This window comes from Calypte anna, chromosome 10 (genome assembly GCF_003957555.1).
Source record: "Calypte anna isolate BGI_N300 chromosome 10, bCalAnn1_v1.p, whole genome shotgun sequence".
NCBI classification, from domain to species: Eukaryota; Metazoa; Chordata; class Aves; order Apodiformes; family Trochilidae; genus Calypte; species Calypte anna.
The window spans coordinates 4,006,554-4,027,699 of record NC_044256.1 but is presented as its reverse complement, the minus strand read 5'-3'; the positions used below and the strand labels follow the sequence as shown (position 1 = coordinate 4,027,699).

Below are 21,146 nucleotides of genomic sequence, written 5' to 3'. Positions count from 1 at the left end.
TGTGATGCTGAGAATGCATTTCCAAATGTAAATTGGGAATTGACTATGTTTTCCTAAGTTTGTACCAAAGCATCCCTAGTGCTGCTGGAAATAGCAAAGAGAGTAACAAGACTTGATCTCTGCTGCTCAGAATCCTGTGGATAGCAAGAAAACTGAAATTTCAGCTTGCTTGGATGGACTAAGCAAAGGAAGGATGTGCAAACTGCTTGCAAGAGCCAGTTAGAATGACAATCTTATCTCTCTTTACCCCTATCACTCCCAAAAAATAAATAAAAAAGCTTAACCATTACTTTTCTTTGGAGTGTTATGGAAAGGCATGTAGATAGGGAAAAATCCTTCAAATAACTGGTGAAAGTCTGGATCAGTTGCTTAATTGTAGCAGATAAGATCTAAATATGTCTATGGGCAAAAAGATTATGTGAAGTCCAGGCAATGAAAAACTCTCAAACTGGATGTCTCACTCTTGTATCTTGTAATTATTAATTTAGCCTGCTTTCTGGAAAGCTGTGTTAGTTCTGTTATATCACAGAGTTCAGTGTGCTGGCAAGATAACACAGTAAATCCTAAACTGTAAATTTGAGTGTAATGTAGCAGTTTGCAATCAACTCTGTTTTACATGCCAAAACATCTGTTGTCAGGGTTTTCAGAATGTTCACAAGCCTCTGTGTTTTTCTGTTTTAGGGTTAAAATTAGCATGGTGCACTTACTGCTTCTAGCAGTGTTAAAATAAGAATTTTAAAAATATTATATTGAAGTGATGTTTCAAAGCAAAACACACTTTTCAAGATGAAAACTGTGATAGTTTTTAGTGTGGTTATAATTGTTGACTGTTGTTGCCATCCTTAGAGTTGTAATAATAGCTAATATGTCATTCTTCTTCACTGTTTCAAGAACCATTCCAGCAGAAGAGGTAGTCTGCAGACATACAGAGTTGAAGAGCAGCCTGCACAGCCAGTGGTATGTCATTTTTCAGAAAACACAGGCTTGTGGCATGGAGAAGCTGAAAGATTTTCTTTATGTAAAACTTTCTAAAACTGTATTATGTGTTGACATTTTAAATGAGAACTGGCCTTCTGCTTGAGGTAGCTGTCCTGACAAAATCACAATTAAGAGCCTAGCAAGGCTGGAGTTTATCTGGAAGATTTCATGTCCCAACTCTATGCTTTTGGTTTAACATTAGCTTGCTGCATTGGTAGAGCTGGTAGAATATGTTTTTCATATTCTTTGCTTTAAATCTGCACCGTTATTCTTATATTGTGTTTTTCATGATGGTACTGCAAACTATGAGCTCATAGCCAGAAGTACTAGGCTGGAATAATTTATATACCTTTTAGATGAAGAGCTTGAATTTAAAAAATAAAATTAAATTTTAAAAAAAAGTCACTTCATACTCTTCAGTAAGGACCTTTTCTATTTTACTCAGTTTGTGAAAATGATTAATAATTTTGTTCTGTTCTAATTTGACAGAGGAAAGCTTTTTCAGAGTCAGTTTTCTAGTTTTCTTACATGTTTTATTTCTGGTATCACTGATATTTAGTTACTGCCAACTTCATCTGGATTACCCCCAGGCTGGGAAGAGCGACAGGATGAAAAAGGGAGGTCATATTATATAGATCACAATTCTAGAACCACTACCTGGATAAAGCCAGTCGTACAGGTAATGTTGGTCTTTATTAATAATTTATTAATTATTTTATTCATTTAACCTTTTAAGCCTTTTTAGCATAGGAGGAAATGGCCTCAAGTTGCACCAGGGAAGGTTTAGATTGGATGTTAGGAAAAATGACTTACTGAAAGTATGGCATTGGAATAGGTGCCCATCAAAGTGGTGAAGTTGCCATCCTTAGAGATGTTTAAAAATATGTAGACTTTGGGACATGGGTTAGTGAGCATGGTGGTGTTGGGTTGATGGCTGGACTTGATGATCTTAAAGAGGTTCTGTGAACATCTTCCATAATAGAAGTAAAGTTTAGAGAGCTTTTTGAAATAGAACATATGAAAGGCATAAATTGGTAAAGCACTACATAAGATAGATAATGTAACAAGAGTTAGGAATAGTAGTATTTATGGCAAGCCACTCTACTATTAAAGCTGTTAAAGCCTTCTGGAGAGTGATAAGTGATCAAGAAACCTGAAATACTTTTTAACTGTCCTGGTATAATCAATGACTGTTAGTCAGTGTTGTTAAACTAAAAAAAAAAAATCTGTGTACTGTCTGGCACTTGCTTTATGAACCTGCTTGAACCTGCTTTCAAGGAGTGAAAAATACAGGTTAACAGAAAAGAGTCACTCTTCTACAAGCTTTTGGTTTTTTGTTTTTGGCTTTGGTCATTTACCATAGGTGGCTGTGGAAGCAGGTCAGTTGTCAGCTGCACAAAGTGTTCCTGTGGGAAGACAATTACAAGCAACCTCAAGTGATTCAGCACAACAATCTTCTCAACAGCAGCCTGAAATGGAGCAAGGATTTCTCCCTAAGGGCTGGGAAGTCCGACACGCACCCAATGGGAGACCATTCTTCATTGATCACAATACCAAAACTACAACATGGGTAATGAAAAACTGCTCTCATGGACTGAAATTCTCCTTGGTCTCAAGTCAAAGCTTTGCTGCTTTAAGCAAGCTTCTGTAGATTTCTGAAATGCCAAGTCTATTAAGGAACATATGTAATAAAAATGCAAAGTCATTTAAAATACCTGTTGTGAGTAGAATGTTATGAATTTTGGAAATGGTGTTGGTATGTGAGAGTTTAGCTTAAAAGAAGGGAAGTACTAATCTATATAGAAATATGTGTTGCAGATGTAAAGCAACTGCAGTTCTGTCATACCTGCATAACTGTGACAGCTTATTTACACTGTTAACTGAAGTCAGCTTTTTAAACTTACCTTCAACAGGAAATCCATTACCTTGAACTTACCACCTGATTAATGACATGCAAATTTCTGTGAATTTTTATGAAAGCAGGCCAGGTCCATCTGCAATATGGGTGAGGGAGTTGTACAACTACAGTTCTGTGGAGTGGCACTGCACACCACTAGTTAGTGCTAACAGATGGATGTAAGCAATTAAAGGGTAGGTCAGTATTACTGGTGAAAGAGAAACAGGGAAATACATTAAATAGATTAAAAATCAGTATTAATTTCTTCAGGATTATGGAAAGACCTAATTTATCATAACCACTTTCCTCTTACCCTCAAATCACAGACTAACCAACCACCAAACCAAAAAAACACAAGGTGTGCCAGAAACCACGTAGAAAGATTAATTCAATTCAATTGTACTAAAATTGAGTTGAAATAGGGTTTTACATATATTGTGAAGTGAGAGGTCATTAGAAGATGATGGTAAACCACTGGAGAATCACCAAGGAACTACCTGGCTGCAGAATATGCAACAGTTATGTAGTTGTAGGTGTAGTCTTTACACAGTCATTAATGAAGAGGAGAAAAATAAAAGCAAAATTAAAAAAGGGTATTAAGATGCTGTTTGGTTCTTTTTCAAAGGGAGATCCACGACTGAAAATTTCTGCTCATCCAAGGAGAAAAACTTCCCTAGATCCAGGAGACCTTGGACCATTACCAGTAAGTCAACTAACTGTTCTGCAGATACAGCAATTTAAGTACAAAAATTAGGACTATCAAAACTTGCTCATGTGAAAGTGCAGCTGCTATTTTCATACAAAATATACTCTATTTGGAGGTCCAGTGCTGAGAATAGATGGAGGTGGGGGAATGCCCCCAAGTGCAGATCATGTAGAGTTCTATGCAAACCATATGGTCAGAAATTTATAATAAAAGCATCTCCTTCTTACAGCCAGGGTGGGAAGAGAGAACTCACACAGATGGAAGAATATTCTTCATAAACCACAGTATGTACAATCTAGTACTCTTTTCTGGCTCATAATTTTATTTCTGAACATTATCTAAATTAATGGAGCTAATTAAGAAATGTCTTGCAGATACGAAGAAAACACAATGGGAGGATCCTCGACTGCAGAATGTGGCAATAACTGGACCAGTAAGATTTCCTTATATAGCTTTGCATGGGTTTTTTTGAGAATATTGATACTAGAATCCAAGCAAACTCTTGTCATTTATCAGGTACTTGTCTAGAAGATGAAACTTCTAGGATGTTTGAATAAGGCAGTTTTATTCTTTTTTTAAACTCTTTAGAAAGCTTTCTGTGGAAATGGTCTTTAAGTAAGTAAATGGTCTTTAAGGAAGTAAACCCAAGAGAAAATGGCTTTAAAAGGAGTGAAATTCAAATTCATTTTCACCTGAAAAATAATTATCTTAGCCTTGATACTTAATCAGAAGTGCGAAATTGCCAGGACTAATTGCAAAGACAGTACACATTATAATTATAGATGGATTTTAGTGTTCAGCTGATAGCTGTGTCTATTAATAGCCCACATATGTAAACAACCTTCTCTGTTCCTGGAAAATAGAGGTGTTTGTAGCCAGGTCTGTCATGATACAGCAGTGAAAGACCATGTGTTACGTAAGTCACCAAAGGCATTTTGGTCACTTTGATCTGGGCCAGGCAGTGAGCTTGGTTACATCAGCCAATAGTGAAATAGAGGATAAATGCTGTGGAAGTGATCAGAATTAATGATCTGAATGAAGAAGTACTTTTCATTCCAGGTGTTTTGAACTGTCCATATATTTATAAATTGAAAGTCTCCCCTGATAGTATGTATTTCTGTTTTCTCAGAACTTAAATGCATTGATTGTGTTCCACAAATACAGACCCGTTTGTACTGCAATAATCGTTAGAATATCTTAAGCTCTTTCTTTTTTATTTTCTTCAAAGGCTGTGCCTTACTCCCGGGACTACAAGAGGAAGTATGAGTTCTTCAGAAAGAAACTGAAGAAACAGGTTAGTGAATAAGCTGGGAGGAGTGGCTGACACACCAGAAGGCTGTGCTGCCATTCAGAGAGACTTAGACAGGCTGGAGAGTTGGGCAGAGAGAAACATGATGAAATTCAACAAGGGGAAGTGTAGAGTTTTGCATTTGGGGAAGAACAACACGATGTCCCAGTATAGGTTGGGGGCTGACCTGCTGGAGAGCAGTGTAGGTGAAAGAGACCTGGGGGTCCTGGTAGACAAGAGGATGACCATGAGCCAGCAATGTGCCCTTGTGGCCAAGAAGGCCAATGGCATCCTGGGGTGCATTAGAAAGGGTGTGGTTAGTAGGTCAAGAGAGGTTCTCCTCCCCCTCTATTCTGCATTGGTGAGGCCGCACCTGGAGTATTGTGTCCAGTTCTGGGCCCCTCAGTTCAAGAAGGACAGGGAAGTGCTTGAAAGAGTCCAGCGCAGAGCTACTAAGATGATTAAGGGAGTGGAACATCTCCCTTATGAGGAAAGGCTGAGGGAGCTGGGTCTCTTTAGTTTGGAGAAAAGGAGACTGAGGGGTGACCTCATCAATGTTTTCAAATATGTAAGGGGTGAGTGTCAAGGAGATGGAGTTAGGCTCTTCTCAGTGGTGACCAGTGATAGGACAAGGGGTAATGGGTGTAAATTGGAGCACAGGAGGTTAAAGTTGAATATCCGGAAAAATTTTTTCCTGTAAGGGTGACAGAGCCCTGGAACAGGCTGCCCAGGGGGGTCGTGGAGTCTCCTTCACTGGAGACATTCAAAACCTGCCTGGACACGTTCCTATGCGAAGTGCTCTAGGTGGCCCTGCTCTGGCAGGGGGGGTTGGACTAGATGATCTTTCGAGGTCCCTTCCAACCCCAAGGATTCTATGATTCTATGAATAACAGCAGGACTCCAGCAGACAATTAAGAAACTTACACCCTTAAACATAGGAAAGCTTAGGCTAGAGTGAAAGGAAAGGGAACTTTGTAACCTGCTTAGAGAAGGCAGATGTACTGTCTGATCACAAATCTGTTTGTGAAGCAGTGACTTGGTTAGCATTTAATCCAGCAGTAGGGTTTGTGACTTTATGCAGTGAAGAGACTGCAAGCAATCTTACTGAAAAAAATCTGAATTTTTAAAGTGTAAAGTTGGGAACCTGGAAGTAGGCTGGCAAGAGAGAAGTTTGGAAATCACTGATTTAGCATATGTTTTGGAACTCAGAACAGGTTTTAGACTGTTCAGATAGAAATCTGTATTATCATCTTGACAAGGCTAGAGAACTAAAAAAATTGTTAGAGCTTTAAACTATTAAGTTTCTGGCTCTTATTTGCAAGTTGTAGTTTGAAGTGGCAGTGCCAGATATATTTATAACGCCATAGCACAAAAGACTGGAAATAGCATCTGGATATCCAGATAACAATGAGACTCTGAACAACTGCAATCCAGTTTAGTATTTTGAGGATATATTTTATATATAGTATAGTTTAGACCCATAGTTCTTAATTACCAAGTCTGTCTCCAGCCTTTCTGAAACCTATGCGTTTTGAGCTGACATGTAAATTGCACACAGTTACATATGCTCCTAATTTTTTGTGTTCCTACTCAAACAAACTTGGCTTGTAATGACATTCAAATGTTGTTACCCTGATCTGAGAAACTCAGCATAATCATAGTAATTCAAGAATTAAATACAAATGTAGATTTTTAAAGCACACATTACTATTGCCTTTTAAGCATTCATAAGTTCCTAAATTACAGTTAGAGTGATGAATTTTCTTTTGCTTGAACTTTTTTCTGTAAAATCTATTTGCGGCTGAAACTAGGAATTTATTTATTTTTCAGTTTATTTACTGCTTTCTGAAATGATGACAAAGAGTTATGTAAAGCCATGTAACTTAGAGCCACCATGTATATTAGAATAGTACAGTATTTTGCAACTTGGAAAATGACAAATAATGTGCTCCCCAGTCCCAAGTAATTATTTTTTTTGTTGTAGTTTGGTTTAAGTTGTTGTTGAATATAAAAAGGCATTACATTGAAATATGGAATTTGATTTTTTTTTTTTACTTGATGCATTTAGGGTAGCTTGTTTAAGGAGTTAAAGAAAATAAAAAGGAAGCATATCTGAATATGTGGTCTTCAGATTTATTTATTAAATATACATGCATTCAGAAATTCATTATTTCTACTCAGTGTGTGTCTAGTTGCTTGAAATCTGTAGTATATTGCTTCATTGCATTATCCTAAACTGGTCAGAGAGACATGCATTGACATTTTTTGCTCCCACTTTCACTTAAAATCTCAGTTTTGCCTGAAGTAATTGCTGGAAAGAACTGTCTAAAAAACAAGTGAAATCAAGAAAATACTCTGTTCTCATGTGGTTTAATGACTCAGCAAAGTTTTATTCCTGGTTTATTAGGGGCTTACTGTGAAAGCCCAGCAGCAAATATCAGCACCTTGCATATTTTTATTTAAGTATTTTCCTATATGATAGTAACTATAAGCCTTCTGATTTGCTCCTGTGACTTCAAAGTTTAAGTGAGCTGATTTTAGTTTTAGTACTGTGGGGATACCTGCTTCTCATGTATGTTGTAATTAAGAGAACAGGACACCTGGCCTTATTGTTAGCACATGGAACTAGAAGGTGAAATAAGGTGGAATTGTTCCAAAATTATTTTAATTGTGAGGTTTAATTTTGTTATTTTTAATCAATCTTACAATATGATGAAGTTCCAGTGTTAAAAAAATTTCCATGCCTTGTTGAGTGCAGAGTAACTGGGCGTAATCTGTTACTGGTAAAAAAACTTACTTTAACCCTATTTTCTTGATATGAAATAACATCTGAAACTCTCCATGATATTTGAATTGTTTAAATGGAGCCTCTTGTCAATCAGATTGTGATATATATCCAAATTATTTAAGAAAACTATTTGTGTGCCATTCTTTGTTTAATGAATGTGGATACTCTGCAAGACTAAAAGATATTGGGTTTTAATCTATTATTCTGTGTTTTCTTTTTTTCTTTTTTTTTCAGAGTGATATTCCAAACAGATTTGAAATGAAAATTCATCGCACAACAATCCTTGAAGATTCTTATAGAAGAATTATAGCTGTAAAGAGAGCAGATTTCCTTAAAGCAAGACTTTGGATTGAATTTGATGGTGAAAAAGGTTTAGACTACGGAGGAGTGGCCAGGGAATGGTTCTTCCTTCTCTCTAAAGAAATGTTTAATCCTTATTATGGATTGTTTGAATATTCAGCTACGTAAGTAATATAGTTCTGGGAGACTTGAACACTAGTTAGGGGATCAGTTGTATTTCTCATACCTACTTTAAAAATGGAATAACTTTTTTTCTGCTTCCTAAACTGCGTAGGAAAGTTTAGTTGTTAATAATTGCACTATTCTGCACGTGGTTCTGTGTTTTACAGAAGAATAAAGTGGAGAACAGTACCTGTATATTTATTTTAGCAGTCAGTCATGTCATCTTCACATAGCCAAGCATATGCTTGCAACCATCTACTGCTTACAAAAGGGGCAGTATCCAACATATAATGCAGAGAATGTTATTCTGACTACTTGTTAATAAGAGTTAAGCTCTTCTCTTTGGTATATCTCTAACTTACAAAGGTAGTTTGTGGTGTTTCAAAACTGTTATTTCTGCTAAACTAGTAGAGTTTTATATTGAGTATTGTTTAATAATACATTAGAGATGTGTTAATCCAAATATCATTATTTTTCAACTTCTTTGAAAGTAATGTCTGATTTAATCAGTGATGTCTTTCAAATCTTCTGATGTGGAAATATGCCAGTAGTACAACATTTTGATTTTCTTTCTTTTTCCTGTTCCCTTTCTCACCTTCAGAGATAACTACACCCTACAGATCAATCCAAATTCTGGACTTTGCAATGAAGATCATCTCTCTTATTTCAAGTTTATAGGTCGTGTAGCTGGAATGGCCGTCTACCATGGCAAGCTTTTGGATGGTTAGTATTTATTTTATGTAATATGATATTTAGATTAATATTGTGCACAGTTTGAATGTTAAGTTACATACTGTTCAATTTATTTGTTCTTCTTTTAAGCCTTTTTTATACGTCCTTTTTACAAGATGATGCTCCAGAAACCAATAACGCTTCATGATATGGAGTCTGTGGTATGTCATTTGCTTAATAGTGTATGTTGGGATTTAATGACATGGTGAAGGTTGAATGCAGCACAGAATGCAGTTGACTTTTTCTTAATTTTCACTACCTAAGGCTCTTTGCAGTTATGTCTAGCAATACAGGGAAGTTAAATACAGGAGGAGAGACAGAAGAGTGCAGAATACATTACTTAACCAATGCAGTGACATCTTATCACTGTTTTGCTACATGAGAAACCTGTAGTCCTGAGATTGCTGAGTCTTCAGGTTTCAAATGTCTTTAAAGGTCTTAAGAGTCTCTGTATCTAGTACAGGATTATCCTAGGTAGCAGCATTCACTACAATGGAGCCTTTTGCAGCTCAAGAGATGGCTACTCTATTTTTTGTTTACTATTTTGTAATTCTCTCCCTTAGGACAGTGAATATTACAATTCTTTGAGATGGATTCTTGAAAATGATCCAACAGAACTGGACCTCAGATTTATAGTTGATGAAGAACTTTTTGGTCAGGTTAGTATGTTTATGTAAAGTAGACTAGACAGGCATGGAATAAAATATTTGACTTATGAAATTAGCTTATTTTTGTAGTATTAAGAAAAACTCTTAATTGACTCTTAATGTTGCTTTAGCTTCTTCTTTTAGCTGGTGGCACATGCTTGTGATGTGCTCTGCTAGCCTGGCTGTGATATGATAAAATGACTTGGAAATAAGCAGAGATTTAAAAAATAGCTGGTGATTTCTCATATTTGTGTTGAAATGTAGCTGTTGCTGTGAATGCAACTGAGCCTAAGATATCCATAGTGCTATTACTTTATCTGGAGTAGAGATTGGGTTCATGTGACTAGCTGGAAGGGTGAGCTTCTTTGGAAATGGTTGGAATCATAAATTTCACTGAGAGATCATAGGTGGTTGGGTTTTGTTTTTTGTTTTTTTCTCTAAGATGTACTAGAAAACTACGGAATAAAAAAGTTTGTAGTTGTGTAGAAAGCTATCCAAGATAAGTTATGTAGAAAAACCACAAGTCTTGAATAAAAATTCCAAGTGACAGTTGCCAACTAGACCTGAATTGGACAAAATCCTTTGTGGCCTTCTGTAACTTAAGTGATTCTAAGCAGAAGCATGAATGTGCTCATCCAATCAGTAATGAACTGAAAATCAAATATTTGTCTTCTGAGGTTCTAGTAGTAAAAAATTAATATGTAACAGATTTGCATACTGATTCACTTACTGACTGAGGTCATTGCTGAAACTGTTCTGTAATTGTTTTTCCCTGGGATTTGGAAAAGAGATTGAGTAATTGAATATGCAGTTAGTGACGTTCACATTCCTGAGACCTTGTGTGCATACTTTGGTGTTTTATTGTAGTAGGTCAGAAAATATGGAGGTTGCCCTATTGCAATCTGGCATCCCTGAATAATGTGGTTTTTTAAAAACAATCGACCAATTTCTTATTTTTTTAGGTGCCCTGTGAAACCGGTTGTTTCTCATAGGTTTCAAATTCTGCAGTCTTCAAGAGTTAATGAAATTACCTAATATTAATATATTAATTAATATTAATAATATTAATTAATAATTAATATTAATATTAATTAATATATTAATAATTAATTAAGAAGCATCTAAATCACAGAATCACAGAATCACAGAATCCTAGGGGTTGGAAGGGACCTCGAAAGATCATCTAGTCCAACCCCCCCTGCCAGAGCAGGGCCACCTAGAGTACCTCACATAAGAACGTGTCCAGGCGGGTTTTGAATGTCTCCAGTGAAGGAGACTCCACGACCCCCCTGGGCAGCCTGTTCCAGGGCTCTGTCACCCTTACAGGAAAAAAATTTTTCCAGATATTCAACTTGAACCTCCTGTGCTCCAATTTACACCCATTACCCCTTGTCCTATCACTGGTCACCACTGAGAAGAGCCTAACTCCATCTCCCTGACACTCACCCCTTACATATTTGAAAACATTGATGAGGTCACCCCTCAGTCTCCTTTTCTCCAAACTAAAGAGACCCAGCTCCCTCAGCCTTTCCTCAGAAGGGAGATGTTCCACTCCCTTAATCATCTTAGTAGCTCTGCGCTGGACTCTTTCAAGCACTTCCCTGTCCTTCTTGAACTGAGGGGCCCAGAACTGGACACAATACTCCAGGTGCGGCCTCACCAATGCAGAATAGAGGGGGAGGAGAACCTCTCTTGACCTACTAACCACACCCTTTCTAATGCACCCCAGGATGCCATTGGCCTTCTTGGCCACAAGGGCACATTGCTGGCTCATGCTCATCCTCTTGTCTACCAGGACCCCCAGGTCTCTTTCACCTACACTGCTCTCCAGCAGGTCAGCCCCCAACCTATACTGGGACATCGTGTTGTTCTTCCCCAAATGCAAAACTCTACACTTCCCCTTGTTGAATTGTTGTTCCCCTTGTTCTAATGTGCAACCTATTCTTTGTGTTGCATCTAGACCCATCAACATGAGCTGAAAAGTGGTGGATCAGAAATCGTTGTCACCAACAAGAATAAGAGAGACTACATTCAGTAAGCATCCCTCACTATGTGCACTGTCTGTCACTGGATTGCCCCTCTAGTAATAGAGAGGGGCTGTGTGTTATTTGTATTCACAAAAAGTTGTTGCTTTGTATATGGCTTTTGCTTTTAATGTTCTTGTTTTGGATTTTTGCAGTCTTGTAATTCAGTGGAGATTTGTGAGCAGAGTACAGAAACAAATGGCAGCCTTCAAAGAGGTATAGTTTTAATTACAAACAAAATTCTTTAAAACATTTGTTGCATCTAATGTTAAGGCAAGCTTTTATTGACATCCTGAAGACCCACAGATAATGTTATGGGTATGAAAAGGTGGTGACACTGTTTGTAGTGTCATTTTTCTGTTTTTCAAATTTATCTTTTTAATATATTTTTATGGTATTTAAATCATATTGAAAAATTTGCTCATTGCTCAGTCCTGGCTTGCAGCTTAAGTTGCAGTGCAAACTGTTCATTGACCCCTGCAGAAATGAAAATTAAATTCAGCTAATAGAATTGCATTCAATTTAGATGGTTTATCCTCATTTGTATAAGTGACATTACATATATAATATCCAGAGTTACGTATTCATCATTTAGTAAATATGTGAAATAAGTTAGAATTAAAAGTACTGTAACTGAACAGGACTGCTGGTGTCCAGACATCTGTATTTGATGTATTTGTTTGGCTCTGTTTACTAACACATCTAAATACCCTTCTTAGCAAACAAAAATGCTTTAATAATGTTGACTTGATTTTTAAAACTTTCACCCATCTTTCTAGGGCTTTTTTGAACTAATACCCCAGGATCTGATTAAAATTTTTGATGAAAATGAGCTAGAGGTAAGTGTATCATGGGAAAAAGAAGAAATTATGTTGAAACTTAATCTTACTGACTTAAACATTGGTGGTTTGGTTTTTCTGTCTGTGTAGTTACTTATGTGTGGACTGGGAGATGTGGATGTGGCTGATTGGAAACTACATACAAAATACAAAAATGGCTACAACATAAACCATCAAGTAATACAGTGGTTCTGGAAGGTATTGTGAAGTTCTATTTCCTTTTTCTTAAAACCTGTTCAAAAGCTGCTGCATTACAGCTATGTTGTTTTATCGTGTGATTCATGGATAGGTAGGTAAATATTTGACCATTAAAACTCCTGAGAAAGATAGTAAGAAAACTAAAGATGAGATGTGTGGTAAGAATGTAAACAGACTATTGATACTTGCTTTTACAAAAGAATCCATGTCTCTCTAGGGTTAAATGTCCCTGGGTAGGTCTTTTCTGGCATGGTTACACTGAAGAGGTGGTAAACTCTTCTGTTTAATAAATTACAGGAATTTGGCCACTAGTTCATAACATTAGGAAACTTCAAAGGAAGTAGGGGCCAAGTCTTCAAGGGAAGTATTTTAACAGTCTGCTAGGCCAGTAGCCATCCTCTCGTTACAGTGCTATTAAAAATTGACTTCATAGCTTTTAGCAGTAGGCAGAGAAGTAGGCTATGTGTGTCACTAGAAAAATTGCATTTTATGAAGTATCATCATTTAGAGAGAGAAACTATAATGCATGAATCTGTTAGCTAAAATACTAACTTAAAGGTAAATCTTTATTTTTAATCATTATACATAGGCAGTCTTAATGATGGACTCTGAAAAGAGAATAAGATTACTTCAGTTTGTTACTGGCACATCACGTGTACCTATGAATGGATTTGCTGAGCTGTATGGTGAGTACTTACAATTGTGCTCAAAAGCAACAGAGAACATATTACTGACATTGTCATGGTGTTTGACTTAAACATGAGCACATTACTTTTCAAATTTTGCTTTAAAAATTAGTATATACAGGCAGGTATAAGAAGCAAGGTTTGAGAGGAGTCAGATTGCACAGGTTTCCCATGTTCTATAAATACTTCATTTTAATTTGGGTTTTTGAAGTTTTTACATGTATAGGACTTCTCAAAAAGCATGGAGTTTGAAGTTCCAGAGTGCTGCAAAAATCCCTGTTTATCATGTGATTGAGCTTAAAGAAAATTCTCAGTTATCTGTTTACAAAGACATGCTGGCATCAGTCGCTGACTTGGGATTCCTACAAGTTTCCCAGCTGCTTTTATCTGCCCACAAAGCACAGTTGTACAGATACAATTATTTTTAAGAATATGCTCTAAACAGGACCACTGAAATGACACAAGTTAAACTTAATGCCAAAAAAAAAAACGGCAGTGAACCTGCAATGCAGAGTCTGAAACAAACAGATGGGGAGCAGACTTTGATACCAAAGCCACCTGTGGAAAGGGTGCTGGCAAGTGGGTAGAACTTCACACAGAGGGTGCGGGGGTTGTTTTGTTTATGAGAAGTCTGTTGTCAGCTACCATTAGCTATTATGTTTTCTCCTAGGCCAGTTTATTAAGGTCAAAAGTCCTTGACGTTGCATGCAGATGACTGAATGGCCTAACTTGTGTATTTGAATAAAAATTTTCCTCTTTGTAAACCAGACAGTAATTTGTTTATAGAACAGTAGAACTGTGAATAAATGCCACCCACAATGTGTCCTCATTTCCCTCCTTTTTATTTTCGTTGTAAGTACTCAGTTTATTTTTTTCTGTTCCATCAGTGAATGAGTTGTGAGTTCAATGGGTAGCACAGTGCCCTCAGGAGACTTCGTGTCTGCACTTGTACCAGAACCTTGGTACTGTTACAGCTACAGCATCTCCCCATCACAGGGGAACCTGATCAGAATTGGGCTGCCTCCACAGCTTTGCTTATCAGTCTCAAAACACTACTAAAGTAAAAACTAAGGAGGGAATATAGGAGAAGAAACTGTTGAAGCTCTTGGCCCTCTTCTGCCCAGGGCAGAGAACCTTGGGCAGTCTTCTGGCCAAGTTCTTGTTTCTGTAGTTCTGTTAGTGAAAAATTTAGTTGTCTTGCACAGTGCTTTGTTTCTTCTCTCTTACACTTATTTCTGCTTTCCTGTGGCCAGGATGCCATCCTCACAAAACCCCAGTAATGATCACAATCACATTTCCATACTTGCCTGTATTTCATAGAATCATAGAATCATAGAATCCTTGGGGTTGGAAGGGACCTCGAAAGATCATCTAGTCCAACCCCCCCTGCCAGAGCAGGGCCACCTAGAGCACTTCGCATAGGAACGTGTCCAGGCGGGTTTTGAATGTCTCCAGTGAAGGAGACTCCACGACCCCCCTGGGCAGCCTGTTCCAGGGCTCTGTCACCCTTACAGGAAAAAAATTTTTTCGAATATTCAACTTGAACCTCCTGTGCTCCAATTTACACCCATTACCCCTTGTCCTATCACTGGTCACCACTGAGAAGAGCCTAACTCCATCTCCTTGACACTCACCCCTTACATATTTGAAAACATTGATGAGGTCACCCCTCAGTCTCCTTTTCTCTTGAAGAACACTGGGTCTTCTTCAGTGCTTTGTCTTGGTGTGTGATTTTTTGCTGCTGCCGGGCTGCCCCTGTGGCTCTTCCCACCTTGGGGCTGCAGTCCCGGAGCTTGCTTTCTAGCGGGAGATCTCCATCTTGTGGCCCAGAGAGGCATTTTTTTTTCTGGTCTAAAGAGGGAGTGCTTGGTGCCCATGAGCAAATATACCCAAATTGGAGAACCAGGACACTAAACAGACATGGCTTGCTTATATTTCTTGTCTTCTCCACATCCTCTTTTTTCAACCTCTAGTTTAGCTAGTTGGATAGCTAAAATGCAGACTTATTCTTACCTAGCTATTAAAAGGAGTTTTTATCTTGTCTACTACCAGTCATAGACCTGCTTCTTATTCCAGGCATTCTTACCACTTGCCATTTCTAACCAACCTTTTGTGTTGAAGAAACATGTAACCCAAAGAAGAAAGTAAAAAGGAGGTGGGAGTGTTCCCATAACTACTTTTTCACTGATAATCTTTGAGGATGGAGTGCTCAGGCTTTATTCTCATCTGTCTAGTTCATTCACTAAACTCGTGTAGTTTCTGTCCATTCATTAGCATTTCCTAGCTTTTTGTGTTTGTTAGTTCTGAGTTTTCTTCTCCTCTTGTTTTATTTACATGTTTGGCATGAATTGTCTTGGGATTTTCTGTTGTTTGGAGTTTTTTTTTTTTTCTAAGTTGGCTAACACCTTCCAAATCCACTTCTACAATGTGCATTATTACATGTTCTCCTAACATTTCTGAGGAATCATGAAAAAAGGGAAGGTGCCTGCCTATGTTATAAAGACAAATTAATTTCGTAGATGTAAAGGTACTTTGTGCTGCATTTATGCCTCAGCTGTATTCATAGATCAGCTTTTTCTCATCTGAATATATTAATATTATATAAAAAATATATATTATATATATATAAAATATTTTATATCTTTCTCTCTGAATATATTTAATCCAAAAAAAGTTTCACATCTTCCATTTCAGAAGCAGAAGACTACTTGTACTCTGGTAGCTGCCTGCCTTGGAATAAAATTCTCTAACTGTGTTGATGGTCTCCTTGTAGAGCAGTGAGAGGATACCCACCATCAGAGATCAATCTCCTGGTCTCTGACAAGCTAGATATTTTTTATTATTATTTTTATTTTTAACAACAGAGTCTTCTCCAGAGTTACACAATGCTTCCAGCATCTTAAGAAAATGGTTACTAAGTGTGCTTTGCATTTACTTGGTGAGAGTCTAAGAAACTTTCAGATCTGGCATGCTGCAGGATGGTTACTGAAGACAATAGCTGGAACAGCTAGAACTTTCTAGCCAGAAAGGTTCTTTCTGGTGCAATATGCACATCCCTGGAGTACACATGGTCACCACGTGTCAAAAGCTTCTCAGTCACTCTGTGCTGTTGGATAGGTGAAGGTGGATGTTGATGAGGCACTTCAGGACATGTTCTAGTGGGTGATACAGATATTGGTATATATATTTTTATATATATATATATGTATATGAATGTTGACAGTTGGATGCAGTGATCTTAGAGGTCTTTTCCAGCTGTGACAGTTCTGTGAGTATTTTCTTCCAGGTTATGTAATTGGGCACATACATTGTAAGAAACGTCTTAATTTTTACATGCAAAAATTCATACAATTTAAAATTGTCCTCTGCATAAAATTTTCAATGCCAACGAGTATGCAAATGCATTTAGGTTGCAGACTTTTGAGCTTCAGGTGTGAAAGTCTCTCAAAATTAAGATACATCAATAAATAATTGAACCCACAAGTCAAATAGGATTATTGACAGTTACTGAGTACAGATTGTATTCGATTCATACAGGTAGCTCCTATTAATGTCAGAATTGGAATACCAAAACCCAATAATATTTCATTATTTGAAATTCTGATTATTAAAGAATATCATATCGGGGTAAAAATGTGAGTATTCTTTTCTGCAGGTTCAAATGGGCCACAGCTGTTTACTGTTGAACAGTGGGGTACCCCTGAAAAACTGCCAAGAGCTCATACCTGGTGAGTATTGAATTGAGACAAATGATGAGATTTAGTAAGAGTGATAAAATACTGTAGCGGGAGGAGCCATTCTTGCTCCTGAAGCTCGTTGAGCTGCTGGTCTCTTCCAGGACTCCAGCCACCACACAGCGCTTCCAGGGTAGAAGTGTAGCAGGAAGAGCCTTTCCTGCTCCAGAGGCTCGACGAGCTGCTGGCCTCTCCATGCCTCGCACCAGAGTGAGCTGAGGTCTGCTCTGTGGGTGTGTGTCCCACCTTTATTGGCCCCCTGGTCTTGCTCATGCCCAATAGGGGCCTGTCCTAATCAGGCACAGGTGGACTCACACCCACTCTTTGGCAACTCAAGGCACCTGGTTGACAATGTTTCTCTACAAAATACTTACAGGTTTTCCTCTGTCTTTCAGCTTTAATCGCTTGGATTTGCCTCCGTATGACTCGTTTGAAGACTTACGGGATAAGCTGCTTCTGGCCATTGAAAATACTCAGGGTTTTGATGGGGTTGATTAAGACACAGACAGAAATTATATCAGTCCTGTGCTGCAATTTCATTTTAAGGGTTTACAAACAAATCAAATCTGAATTTTCCAGGGACTGCCGTTGTATTTAGTCACATGGCTATTGAATCCTCATAGTATTACTTGTAAAATAAGTATTAAAAGTTCAGTAACTGTTGAAAATGTATTTTGCCATTTTCACAATTTTGCTAACAGCCACAAAATACACTTTGGGTGGGCCAGTGCCAAGGAAGTGAAAAACTAAAATGTTTTTAATTAGTTGCCTCTTCTACAGTATTTGACGGACTGTCTTGCAGTAAACTACTGAAGTAAAACTGTGAATAAATCTTTGCAGAGGGTGTAAATTCACATTGCTGCTTTAAGAGGAACAACTAAAATTGTTAAACTGTTTGAAGAAAGCTTAACAGAACAAAACCAACAAACTTCATGTGATACAATACCATAACCTGTGCTGCTTCAGGCTGTTTGCTACAGATACGTCCAAGGCACCTTATAATTCAGTATATTAGGTAAAATATTGGAAAGCATTTGTTTGCATTATCAGCCATCTGTTTGCAGAACGTTGATTTGCTGACACATTGTATTTGTTAGATTTCTGGTTATCATTTCCTTTTGTCAAAACAGTGTAACAAAACCAGGGTTTTTGTATAAAACAGAGAAGCAGTGTAATTCTGAATTTTAAGAAGAAATTATATCCTTTCTTGGTCTGAATTTCTGTACTGTTGTTGGTCTATGTAGTGTTCATCACTTTTTTTTTTTATTCATTTGTAGTTCAGTGATGGATAAGATTTTCACTTCAGCCTTTTGAAACAAAGTGAAATTTGTATGGATATCACTCAGTATTGGTTACTGGTAGGTAGAGGCCTTTATTATCCATTCTTGCAGTATTGCACTACATAACAATAAAGAACATGTTTACAGGGTTTTCTGGGCCAAATTCAGCAGTCTGATATGTGCAGACTTCTCTAAACAGCAGGGAGGTTATGCACATGTGTAACCAGATGCAGAATTTGGTTCTATAATATGTTTACAGGTTATGCTAGTTTCTATAGCTGCGTTTTTATATTTTTTCTCCACTGTTAGTCTAGAAACCAAATTTGTTAACAATATAACCAAAGTCATAACCAACAATGTGCAATTTATTGTAGATCAACTTGTCATATAAATATTATTTTGGTTTCTTTTGTAAATGTGGGTATCTTTTGTATTAATGCTAAGACTTTTTTTGAGCAAGTGCTGGTTAAAATTATTAGCACAGTTGGTTCTAAAAGAAAAAAAAAATCAGTTTATATACCTGGCTTGCTCTGATTTTAACATTTTATTACCAGTATGATCTGAGGAAATAACAGTACCTAGCTTTGGCCAGCAAATTTCTGTTTAGTCAGTCTTTATAAATATGCAAAAACGAAGTGTAGCACATCTCTCTATAAAGATATGTAAATTATGTAAGAAATGTAATGGGTCTTAAGGGATATTTAAAATCCCACTTTGTTTTATTCTTTGACCAGGTCATTATGGCTGAGAATATTACATGTAAATAAAGGTAACTTATACAAATTTCCCAAATCTATATGCAGTTTTGTAAAACATGAATGATATATCAGTAAATCTGTATAGATTTGAATGTAGCAGGTTTTGTTGCGTACTTTTAAGTATAAAATAAGGATCCTGAGAGCAGTAAATAAAAGTTTATTCTAATAAGTTGTGACTCTGTTCTTTGAAGTGCAAATCAGTAGTCTTGAAATAGCAAGAATTCAGTAATTTTAGTAGACCAGCAGTTCCATCTCAATATGCTGGTGCTGAGGTGCAGCAGTGCTGTTTGCTAGTGTTCTGCTTCCAAGGCATGCAGTCTTGGGAAAATTAATACCATGTTTTTTGTAAAAGCTCTAGGTTGCTGTGAGCCCTCATTGTATGGCCAGCCTAGAGAGACCACCTGGCAGACAGGCAGAGGTGGAGGCCCCACAGGAATGCCCACTGATTGCTGCAGAGGGAGGGTCAGCCCTCCTCTCTCTCCTGCTGTAGGATCACCCTTCTCAGCTGCTCAACAGGTAGCCAGCCAACAGACTGCAGTGATGAGTGTAGCAGGGGTGCAAAAGGGGACCAGAAACTGCTTCAGGCAGCATGGACTGCCCAGCACTGATTGGGGGTGCAGTGCAGGGTTTGGTCCCCAGTGCCAACCTGGGCCAAGCAGCTCCTGGGGAAGCTCCTGGAGAAGCTGCTGCCTGGTCTTAGGCCATAGGGAGTACCTGTTGCCTATCCCTGGAGCTGGGGAGCTGGGAGCAAGGTGCTGAGATGCCCCATGAAAGGGCTACAGAAGTCAGGAGACTTGTAGGATCAGTGCAAATGAGCAGCAAAGGGTCATAAGGGTCTTTTCAGAGACCTTGTGGAAGCAAAGGACCAAATTGTGCAGTAGTAGTAAGAGTCAGCTGAAGGACAAATTTGGGCAGGTGGTGGATGGAGATTCCTGAGATGAATATAGCTGGAAACTTGTGACTTCTGGCATCTGAAGAAAGGCTTCTTCTCCACCCTTAGGTGTGAATTTGTAAAATTGCAATTGTGCTGTAATAGACCAAGAAAGGAACAAGTTGCATTAAGGGAAGGGTTCAGAGCCAGATGGGCCTGAACCAAGTGTTCACACTGTGAAGTGGTGGGTGGCAGAGTGCAGTCTCCACTGTGGACTTTAAACTTGGTTTGCTGAGTAATGGTGATAACAGCTTTTGGTTAATAAAGGGAGGTGACTGGTACTCAGTACTGGGAGTGATGGGAGCAAGGCAGCTCTTGTGGAGGGTGCCACAGGCTGCAGGGGACCCACCTCGTGTCCCTAAAAACCCACAAGCAGCTGGGGAAAGACCAGGGAGGGGCACAAGCCATGGCACATACGGCTGGAGCCCTTTGGATATGCAGGGCATGTGGAAGGAGTGACAGGCTGGTACAGAGCTATGTGGGCCTGGGTCAGAGGAGACACCAGTATGGGAAACATCTTGTTGAGGACTTGACCTAAGCCATCTGTTTCTTGTGGGCAGAGTGGTCTTGCAGCATCTCAAGGAATGCTGAAATTGCAAACCCTGGCTCTTACAGGAGGCCAAATGCCCTGATGTCTGTGGGAAGGGCAGCATGAGGGGGATGCAGTCCAGGAAGTTTGTGGAGAGAGGCATGAACAACTGAGCAAGGGTGCTGGCTTGATCCATCTCCTGGATCTGCTGCATGTCCCTTTGTGCTTGTATTTTTCACACATCACATCTCTGTCTTCCCGAAACATACATGCTTAGACTTCGGGGTGCTGCTCCAAAGATGCTACTATGGACACTTGCCTTTTTTTGTCCCCCAGGAACACTATTCCAAGAGCCAGGCCGTGTGTCAGCTGCAGAGCCCTTACCAGGGCATTAGAGCTGCTTCCTTGTGTGTTAGGGACCATCTCTGTTACACTGCCATTTAATGACTCCTAACACCCAGCAGTGCCAGATGAAGGGTAAGGCAGAAAAATTCCCCGGGAAGGTAAAAGCTAAATGTACTGATCTGTAGAAAAAGAGTGTATATAGGGTTGACATTTGATAAGAGATTTTGTGCAGGTCTGGCTAAAAAGCATGGATCCACGCAGGAACTCTCTTTGAAGGGCAGACTTGAGCCGGGTGCTCACTGTAGGGCAGGGGCAGGAATGTAA

At 38.4% G+C, this 21,146-nt stretch overlaps 1 protein-coding gene across 2 annotated transcripts in view; it reads left to right on the top strand.

The window, feature by feature from the left end:
• NEDD4 (NEDD4 E3 ubiquitin protein ligase) overlaps window positions 1–19,180 on the top strand; it is a 59,338-nt gene extending 40,158 nt beyond the window's left edge. For both annotated transcript variants that reach the window (XM_030456946.1, XM_008493897.2), the window contains 18 exons: window positions 892–957; window positions 1,538–1,657; window positions 2,342–2,548; window positions 3,501–3,578; window positions 3,811–3,865; window positions 3,956–4,014; window positions 4,810–4,875; window positions 7,892–8,121; window positions 8,721–8,842; window positions 8,942–9,012; window positions 9,415–9,510; window positions 11,459–11,532; window positions 11,678–11,738; window positions 12,302–12,361; window positions 12,452–12,559; window positions 13,149–13,245; window positions 16,901–16,973; window positions 17,375–19,180. In XM_030456946.1, the coding sequence (XP_030312806.1) occupies window positions 892–957; window positions 1,538–1,657; window positions 2,342–2,548; window positions 3,501–3,578; window positions 3,811–3,865; window positions 3,956–4,014; window positions 4,810–4,875; window positions 7,892–8,121; window positions 8,721–8,842; window positions 8,942–9,012; window positions 9,415–9,510; window positions 11,459–11,532; window positions 11,678–11,738; window positions 12,302–12,361; window positions 12,452–12,559; window positions 13,149–13,245; window positions 16,901–16,973; window positions 17,375–17,477 (1,746 nt within the window). In that variant the 3' untranslated portion in view covers window positions 17,478–19,180. The remainder of the gene's footprint in view (window positions 1–891; window positions 958–1,537; window positions 1,658–2,341; window positions 2,549–3,500; window positions 3,579–3,810; window positions 3,866–3,955; window positions 4,015–4,809; window positions 4,876–7,891; window positions 8,122–8,720; window positions 8,843–8,941; window positions 9,013–9,414; window positions 9,511–11,458; window positions 11,533–11,677; window positions 11,739–12,301; window positions 12,362–12,451; window positions 12,560–13,148; window positions 13,246–16,900; window positions 16,974–17,374) is intronic.
• The last annotated feature ends 1,966 nt before the right edge of the window (window positions 19,181–21,146 follow it).